Source organism: Arachis hypogaea, chromosome 9 (assembly GCF_003086295.3).
Source record: "Arachis hypogaea cultivar Tifrunner chromosome 9, arahy.Tifrunner.gnm2.J5K5, whole genome shotgun sequence".
NCBI lineage: Eukaryota > Viridiplantae > Streptophyta > Magnoliopsida > Fabales > Fabaceae > Arachis > Arachis hypogaea.
This window is the reverse complement of record NC_092044.1, coordinates 114,140,290-114,150,610: the sequence shown is the minus strand read 5'-3', so window position 1 is coordinate 114,150,610 and position 10,321 is coordinate 114,140,290. Positions and strand designations below refer to the sequence as shown.

General features: G+C 32.2%; 1 protein-coding gene across 1 annotated transcript; it reads right to left on the bottom strand.

Annotated features, from left to right (window-relative positions):
* Nucleotides 1-5,231: 5,231 nt before the first annotated feature.
* On the bottom strand, nt 5,232-6,776 carry LOC112712137 (transcription factor DIVARICATA). Its single transcript, XM_025764937.3, has 2 exons — nt 6,177-6,776; nt 5,232-5,812 (listed from the first exon to the last, which is right to left on the bottom strand). Exons 1-2 carry the CDS (start codon nt 6,584-6,586, stop codon nt 5,479-5,481), a joined length of 744 nt encoding a protein of 247 aa, XP_025620722.1. The 5' UTR covers nt 6,587-6,776; the 3' UTR covers nt 5,232-5,478.
* Nucleotides 6,777-10,321: the final 3,545 nt, after the last annotated feature.

The window sequence follows — 10,321 nt, the reverse complement described above, 5'->3', positions numbered from 1 at the left end:
TTTCTTTGTTAACAAAATATGCACTTAGTTGGAATAAAGCTTGAAAAATTGAAGTTGTTTTGGCTTCTTTATCATTCTTATGCATTCTGGATTTTGATTTTATTCTGATTTTACAATTGTCATTGAGTACTGAATGGACCCTTCAAAATCAGAATGATTTGGTTAATGAAAGGAAATATGATCATGGTGTTCTAATTATGGAGAGAATCACAAACTGTTCTGTTTCTTTTATTAACAAAATATGCTCATGGTGTTCTATTTTAATTAAGGAAATATGCTCATGGTGTTCTTGTGCATTTATACTTTGAATTATCATTTTTATGCATTTTTAATTTTGATTTTATTCTGATTTTGTAATTGTGCATTTTGATTTTTATGCATTTATGATATGATTTATGTTAATTTCATACCCTCGTGTATTTTAATTTTATTGATATAGGTGTTTTCAAATTACTTCATGGCTAGTAATGCTAGAGAAGACACACAAAGCAACAGTGTTGCTCTTAATGATAATGAAATTGAAGTTCAAAGTAATGCTAATCCAACTTCAGAAACTCCACAAGCAACAGATAATGTCAAAACACTGTCAGAAAAGACATCTTGAAGATGTATGGGGACGAGAAGCGAAAGTTAACTCTTCAACTAGATGAAAATGATAGTAGAGTTGCAATAACTAGTGACATGTAGACTTCCAACCAAAAAAAGAATACATGGTTGTTACGGCTCACTATATTGATAGTTCGTAGAAATTGCATATGCGCCTATTGAGGTACTTTAAACATTTTATAAACTTTTATACATTGTGTTGTTTTCATATGTTGAGTTTGGTTAATCTAAAAATGCATGCATGTTTGTTAATCTTTTCAGCTTTTGTTATGTTCCTTGTCCCTATACAACTGAAGTTCTCACTGAAACATTGATGAAAATATTGTTAGAATGGAACATTGATAGAAAATTGTCCACTGTTACATTGGATAACTGTTCTACTAATAATGCTATGATAGATGAACTGTTGGGGCGTTTAGATTCTTCATTCTTGATGTTGGGGGTAAATTGTTACATATGCGTTGCTGTGCTCATATATTGAATTTGATTGTGAAGGATGACTTAAGTATTGTTAAGGAAAGTATAGAAAAAATTTGTAGTAGTGTATTGTATTGGACTGCAACACAGAAAATGACCAAAATTTTTGTGAGTTAGTGTGCTAAAACAGTTATCTCATTCACTAGGAAATTAGTTCTTGATTGCCCAACTAGATGGAACTCAACTTATTTGATGTTAGAAACTGCTTTGTTGTATAAAGCTGTCTTTCCTAGGTTAAGGCAGAAGGAACCCCAATATAAAACTGTGCCAAGTAATGAGGAGTGGGAACTTGCGAAGGAAATATGTGACAGATTGAAATTGTTTTATGATGTTACTCAACTGTTTTCTGGGTTTAAATTTTTTACTACTAATCTTTATTTTACTTTGGTTTGTAAAATAAAAGTGTCATTAGATGAATGAAAAATTTCTACTAATCCGTTAATTGCTAATATGGCATCTAACATGAAGAAGAAATTTGAAAAATATTGGGATGAAATTTGTAACGACCCAATTTTCAACACGCCTAGGACATACCAAAAACTGAGTGCTATTTACAAAAAATCGGATCAAAACTCCTAACCGATACGGTTCAAAAACTATGTTCTACGTGACTGCGTTATTGAGCTTGCCTCAAAAGAATCCTAGCTTAAAGATGAAATAATGACAATGAGGGTTGAAATGCTTGATGATATAGAAGAGGTTCTCCCCTTACTGATCTTCCGGAGAAATCCGTACTTTCAAAAAAGATTTCGCGTACTCGAAAACCAAGGTTGTTACAAAATTCATGGCATTATGGCTGTTACTGCTATTTTAGACCCTAGGTACAAGATGGTTGGGGTTGAGTTTCAATTTGAAAAAATGTATCCAGATCCAACAGAATGCTCCAAACAAGTTGATAGAATTCATCATTTGTGTAATGAGTTGATTAATGAATACACTCAAAAAATGAGTTCTGATGTGTCACATGTCGGTGTTGGTGTTGGTGTTGGTACAAAAGAATTTAATGAAAGTGGAAATGCAAGTTTATTTGGGGGTGACGATTATATGGTGTAGTTTAAAAGAAGAAAAATGACAAGGAGTTCATATGTGAATGTTGAGTTTGATCATTATCTTGAGGAGAAAATTCATCCTCCAAATGATCATAACTTTAATGTTTTAAAATGGTGGAAGAACAATCAGATGAAATTTAAAGTTCTTGCAAAAATAGCTAAGGATATATATGCTATTCCGGTGTCCATTGTTGCCTCTAAATCTGCTTTTAGTACAAGTGGTCGTGTAATTTCTCCTCATCGTGCAAACCTCAAACAAGACATAATTAAAGCTTTGATATGTGGCCAAAGTTGGTTGTGGGCACCTTTGGGAAGTAAAAGGTTATATATTGACTTCATTTATGTTAATTTTTTTCATAGTACCAATTAATTTGTTAATTATTATCTCTTTTAATTTTCACATTTAAATCTTGATTTGCAAACTTTTAATGATGATGAAGATGTTGAAAGTGATCAAGAATAAGGGTTGAAGATCATTTTATATCTAATATTGTAATTTCTTTATTACAGTGTTAAATTTGTAGTGATGTAACAATTTTTTTTTAATTTCAAGTTATTTAAGCTAATGACATTGTATGAATTTTATGTTTGTATTTTAATTTATCTATGAATTTTAAATTTTTGTCTTAATTTATATATGAATAGGTGAAAATTAAAATATTTAATTTTTATAGGGGCGGGTCGGGGTGGGATGGGTACCCGTAGGGACGGGTTCGAATTCTGTGATTTACTACCCGCGGATAGTGATGGGGCGGGTAATATATGCATAACAGGACGGTGGGGCGGGGCGGGGTCGGGTAGGGCAAAAACTCGCCCCTACCCGCCCCACTGCCACCCCTAGTCTCTTGGTCCTATCCCTTTAGATTCACCAAAACTTTCTTTTGTTGTTCTTCTAATAACTTCTGCCATCTCCCTCCACATCTCTTCTGCGGTTCCATTTCCATCCCACTTTACCTCTTTTCCTACCTATCTTACGAAACTTCTTTGTTCCTCACCTTTCATCTGCCACCACCTTGTCATTGGGTTCTTCGTATGATGTCTTTTCTTCAATTTTTGCTCGACGCGAAAATCCATGACGAGCATCCTATATTGTGTTGTTAAACTCTCTCTTGGGATAATTTTACAATTAATGCAAAATTTCCGATAAACTCTCCTCAACAAGAAGTCGATTTGAGAGCTTGTCATGCCACTCTTATAGGTTATAAGATGTTCGTCTCTCTTCTTAAAACATGTATTTGCGATGAGAATGTCAAAAGTTGAGGAAAAGTCCAAAATAGTTTTACCCTCGACATTGATCATCTCGAAACTATGCCCTCCGTGAATACTTTCATACCCAGTCACTTTTCTTCCAACATGATCATTTAAATCTCCTTCTAAGAAAATCTTATTTCTCGAAGGTATGTCTTGGACCAAACTCTCTAGATCCTACCAAAACCTTATCTTGTGTTGTTCGTCCGAACCCACTTGCGGTGCATAGGTACTAATAACATAAAAAGCACCTCCCTCCATCGCAAGTTTGATAGAGATGATCCGATCTCCTACCTTCTTAACATCCACTACGTACTTCTTCCACTGATTATCTACAGTAGTACCAATCTCATTCCTATTCTTCACCTTTCCTGTTAGAGTGCTTGTGTTCCATGTTCCAAATCTCAACCTTCTGTCGCTCCAACCTTTACCTTTTACTTTGTGAACTAACTTATTTACTCTCGTCCATTCACGAAAACGCGGGAACCCTTTCTCATTTAACACAACATCCGGGCACCGATGCAACGGCTCTTTTGCTCATTTGACACTGTACTCGAACCATACAATGCGTTGCTTCTGGGTAACAACCTAGCTTTAGCACAATAACGTTTTTGATTCATGTCATGAAGATTTAACTACGTTTTTATGTTGGTTGTCGAAAACCTAACACAACCCTCCTCCTTTATCCGAACTTGAGACCGACTATGTACTACAAATATAATATTATTTTAATTTAGAATAAAATAAAAACAAAATAAAATTTAAAAGTATTTTTAAAATTTCTGACCGACTTTAAGAAAAAATATATATATATTTTTTATACCAATATTTTTCTAACACTGCTTCCTCTACTTTCTAAACTAAATTTGTGAGGAGGTTTTTAAGTTTTGAGTTACCTGTGGGAAATTAAATTAGCAAATTAGTATGAAAAAAAAAAAAGCAAAGTCAGTTGACTCTCGTTGGACTTGGTTCTTTCTGTGGATTAGTGTTCCTTGTTTAGTTCTCGTTACTTCAATGATGACAATACTGCTAGGCTTGTTGCAGTGTGCATACGGTTGGACTTGGTTCTTTCTGTGGATTAGTGTTCCTTGTTTAGTTCTCGTTACTTCAATGATGACAATACTGCTAGGCTTGTTGCAGTGTGCATACGGCAAGCTTGATGAAGTTTGATCCTATGGAAATCTTTCATGTCTGTTGTCGTTGTCAAGGTCATTTCTAATTATTATGTTCTGAGAAAGTTAGAAAGAAACTCTATCCCTACTCTTTCTAGCAGTGAATACCTCGATTAAAATAATTAAAAAAGACGTCTTTGGAAGAGAAATAAGAGGATAATATTAAGAAAACATAAATTGTTAACATATTTTCAAGGAGAACTAGAACAATATCTTAGCGGCAAGCAATATAATAATAATTATTTATAAATAAGAAGTTATCAAATTTGGATAACTTCCCAAAAATGTTATTATCCCTAAGAACAAGCCAATATGCAAAATTCTGTATTTTTTTGTTTAATTTTCTTTCTTTCAAATAAATGGCCCGTATTTGATTGTCTTTTAATTATGGATTTTCATACTTCTGTACGAGAAATAGGATTAAGACCTTTGCCTTAATTTACAAAACCATGGGTAGTCCTCTCTTGTATTTTGGTCTGGGTACAATGGGATGGATGGTCTAGCATATACCATGGAAAAAAGAGATATCCGGCAACCTCAAAATCAGAAAAACTGTGGATGACATTATTATGATCATAAAATACTATATAACAACAACATCAACTAATAACCAACGATGATGAATCATGAATGCCTGGATCGGAGATTATACAGCAATAAGTGAATTGGACAGAAACAATCAAACAAAAGAATTTTCAATTGCAGTTGTATTCGTTCCTAAAAGTGTCTATTAGTTTCAACTAACCCCTTACTATATCTTTTTTAAGATTCACAAAGGAATTTAAACGGAATCTAAACTAATATATAAATACAATTAGCAATAATACTATCCTAATATGACAGTGTCAACTAGAAAACGATAACCTTTACAAATAAGAAGTTATGAATGAAAACCTAAAACTATATACAAAACACTAAAACTATATTCAAAAGCCACCGTAGTTTGAATACCCAAACCCACCAGCACCCACATGATTGTGCGGATTAAAGTGCTGGTGATGTTGCTGTTGCTGTTGCTGCATCTCTTGCTGTGGAGGAGCAACCCAATTCTGATCAACAGGCACAGGCACAGAGTTGCTATCCACCGTGGTTATGTCATGGATGCTTGATCTCTTCCTCTCTTTCTTCCCCGAATTCTGGCGTAAAAAGTACTTTTGGGCATGGCTAGCTACTTGAGTAGGTGTTCTTGTAACAACCACATTCCTTGAAATGCTTCTCCAATCTCCCTTCCCAAATTTCTTTAGCCCAATCAAAAACAACCTAATCACAAACACAACAATAAATAATTAATAAGATAATACAAAATAATAATTAGGGGAGAATTAAAAGAGGAATTTGTCACAAATAAAGGCGCCGCCACTAAAGTGCAGCTCAAAAATTTGAATTTTTCAGCATGGAAACCAAATTTTCCATACTCAAAATTACAATGAAGAATCAAAATAAAACAAAAATCAATTTCCTTTTAAAAGAGGGAAAAAGAAAACAGAGTTTTTCGGGACCAAAACAAAACCAAAATTGGTTTGAATAATTTCATTACTCAATGATGAAGAAAACAAAACCTAAAACCCTAAATAAGAAAAAAGAAAAAGCCGAGAATCAAATTCAACTAAAATTGCGGAAATACCTGTGTTCCTCTTCCGTCCAAGGAGTACCTTTCTTCCTCTCGTTGTCGCTATTCCTAGGTTTTGACCCGAACGAGATCTGATTCGCTGAGTCCCAAGAAGACAACCCTCCCCCACCACCACCGCCGCCGCCACTACCCGCCGAGTCATCCGAGTAACTCGGCACCTCGACTCGTCCCGAGTCGATTTCATAGACGTCGCGGACCAAAGCCTCGTAGCGGTCCCTGACATCGACGGCTGACTTGCCGGGAACCTGCTCGGCGATCTTGTCCCAGCGGTCCGGTAAGTCCTCCGGCACGAAAAGCAAGGCTCTCTCGAAGACCTTATCCTGCTCCCTAGTCCAGTGATTCATCCGCACCTCCACCGCTTCAGTCCCCCACCGAGTGGCCACGGCGGCGGTCTCCTGAAACATGCTCAGGTTTGTCGTTTATTTCGAGTCAGAATTGAAAAAGAGGAAAAACAAGTCTGGCGTCGTTGTGATGTGTTGCGTGTTCCAACTGTTTGTTGTTTGTTTTCGCTGACTGTAGCGAGAAAATGAAAAAGAAAAAAGAAAATAATAAGAGAAACTCGCTATCTTGGAGATTTCGCTTCTGTTTGATGGGGGTTTTAAGAAAACGCGCCTCTCATATTTATATAAACCTCTCACCAAATTAATTAATTAAATTCGCCTAATTTATATTTTAGGTTGGGTTAGGGAAAATCTGTTGTGCTGGGTGGGACCAACTCATACTCTTAAGGGATCTTCAATACCAACACGTTTTTGCCCTTATTTCCTTCTTTTTCTATTTTTGTGATTTTTTTAATAAAAAATAATTAATAATACCAACTCTATTTTTTTACTTATTTTATTAATTTTTAAATAAATAAAATTTTGAATATTTTTATTTTGATATTTTAAAAATAATATACATTTTTATTTATTTATATATTAAGAAGGTAATTAAAGAATGAATTAGGACTTTTAATAAACATTCAAAAAATTAATATTTTTAATTATTATTTTTATTAAATGAACAAATTTGAATAATATTCAAAATATTTATCCGTATTTAATTTTTATTTTGTGGATATAATATATTCACATATTTAATTATTTTATTAACTAATAAAAAGTATTATAAACAAATTAAAAATATAATGTATAATTTTATTATGTTATAGTGTTTAAGGGTTTTTTTATTTGCTTTTATTTTCAAGTTGTGTTGCATTGTTGAATGTTAATATTTTTGTTTTTTTCTTAATTAAAAAAATAATCAACAAAATAAGAATGGAGGTTTTTTTTTTTAATTTTCAGCACATATTCTATACAATGTCAGGTACTTTTTACTAAGCGTCACAATGGATAGGATGGTAAAATTTAAAATTTAGACTCAATTTTAAACTCTACCTGATAATTAATATTTTTTTTTAAAACTCAATGTTACTCCATTTGCAATTTGAGAATCTCCACGTTATAATTCTATTCGCACTTTAACTCAGTTTAATAAAATTTTTACTTTTTTAAAATAATTTATAAAAGCTAACTTTTAAAAGATAATTTTTAAAAAAATATAGTATTTATATTTAGTAAATTAAATTAAAAATGACTTTTAATAAATACAAATAGCAATAATTATGTTTAATAAAATAATTTTTAAAATTAAAAAATACTATAAAAATATAAATTTAAATATTAATTTAAAAATTAGTTAATATATAAAGTTATGTTAGACTTTTAAATTTTGAAAACTCCACCTTAATTACTTTCAAAATACCGATCTTTTTAAAAATTATAACTAACGACAATCTTAAATTATTAATCATTTCGTATTTTATAAAACACAATAATAAAATTAAAAAATAAATTTAAATTAAAACTAAATCCATGTTTATTGCGAATAACGTAATCATTAGTTTATTAGTTATTAGATCACAGTACTAAATCATAGCTAATAACGTTGCCCTAACTAATTGAATAACAATGTATATATAACTAGTGTTAAACCCGTGCGATGCACGGACTTATATTTAAACTTGATAAGTTAAATTAAAAATAATATTTTATAATCATATATTTTTTAAATTTAGTATAACACTATCATCATCATTATATAATAAACGTGTTAAATATGTTATTTTATTTTTATTCAAAGTAAAATATGAATAGAAGAGTTTAAAGTTTATAATATTCTTGAACCATAAGGAGGAAGATAAAAAAATAAGAACATATATAACTGTAATAATAGCATGTTAATTTTACCCTAAATTTTATATCAAAAAGCTAATAAAAATTTATCGACAACCTAGTATCTTACTAACTTCATTACAAAATCATTGGATGTTGTGTTCCTTGTTACACATTTCATTTCAAATTTGAAAAAAGAGTTATAGATAAATTAGTTATATCTATAGTAAAGATTTGTACAAAAGTGTAAATCATAACATGCTATTAAAATGAAAATAATATTATTCTTACCTAAATATTATTAAAAACCTCTTTGAACACGACATTTGTTGTTGATGACTTTGGATTGCCGTCTTCGTTTAGAATTAAAACCCTGAGACCACTGCGACTCTTAACTCTTGACAAAGCAACATAAAGTTGTCCATGGGTGAACACTGATTTTGGCAAATAAAGCCATACATGTGATAATGATTGATCCTGACTCATGTTAATGGTCATTGCAAAGTATACTGTTAATGAAAATTGTCTCCGTTGGAACTTAAATGGCAATCCTGAATCTGAAGGAATCAAGTTTCTTTTTGGAATGTACACTTTATCTCCAATATTTTTACCGGTCACTACCGTCGCTCCAATTACGTTGCTGCCAAGTTTGTTAACTATTAATCTTGTTTCATTGCATAAACCTGAAGTCTGGTCTATGTTTCGCAGTAGCATTATAGCCACTTCTGGCTTCAAAGTCAACTTGTGATTGAGTAGTCCCGAACATTTGATGTTATTTAGAAACTCTGGTGTGAACCACTCTTGTTTTATATCTTCATTCTCATCAGTTTGACATGTTGTGTCAGAGCTCAAATACTCCTTTTCCATCCCTGGAAAGATTGTCAAGACAAAATCGTTTACCTTCTCGACACTCTTAAGTGTGGGTGCAAGAATTGCTCTACTCTGAAAATACCTATAATCTGACATGTTTTGCAACAAATTTGGATATGCAAAGTCTACCAAATGAGAGAGAGGATCATCAGTAGTTGTAATCAATAGATCATCTGAAATTTCAACTTCTGATTCATCACCAACAACAGAGCCAATATTTCCATTTCGAACATCAAGTATCCAATTAGTAAATATCTTCATTTCACCTTCGTCTTGATCCGAAGAAGACATTAGAAGCCTCATATTCGTATGCAGTTTCAAAACCTTACAAAATGACCACAGATGGGATGAGTTAATATATAACGGATGCTAATATATTGTGTCTACTTCCTTTCGGAATCACCAGAAGTATCTGTCTGAAATCACCTCCTAGAACAACAATCTTACCACCAAATGGTTAATGTGTCTTATGTTGATCGGTAACTGACATAAGATTCCTGAGCGTCCGATCAAGTGCTTCAAAACGGCAGTTGTACCTTCCCTCGCATACAACATATTGAGAACTCAAAATTGGATCCTGTTTTGGACTTCTCTGATCTCTCCTCATACCACATCATGGCGTCGCAATGCCGACAAAAAATTCTGGGTCACCAATATCTATCACATCTAATAATCACCAAGATAATAAATTGTTTTAGTTATATCTGCAACAAATACTTTATATAAAAATATACCTTTCTTTCACCATGTTAAGTATAAAAATAATATTTATAAAAGATTATCGAAGAATGCAATTTATAGATTAAAAAGATGAGATCATATAATACAATTTCATTGTGCCAACCTCAAGATTTAAGTTTTACAATAAATTAATGTTCAAATACAAAAATTATAATATATAACCATATCTTAGTTTGAATTTTAAAACTTGAACACTAAACGATAATTTTTTGTTTATAAAAAGCATAACAATAGTAAATAATAAAGTGCTGATATTGCTACTTCTTAAATTACCTGTATTCTCAGCAACATCGAATATGGCTGGGTATTAAATTTGCACAGAATCATCTAAAATAGTCGTATTTTCAGTAACATCCTCAACTTCTTGAAAAT

Coding starts and splice junctions, on each gene's coding strand:
- LOC112712137 (XM_025764937.3), bottom strand. CDS start 6,586: ATGTTTCAGGAGACCGCCGCCGTGGCCACTCGGTGGGGGACTGAAGCG. Junction 5,813..6,176: donor TGGACGGAAGAGGAACACAG/GTATTTCCGCAA, acceptor GTTTGTGATTAG/GTTGTTTTTGATTGGGCTAA.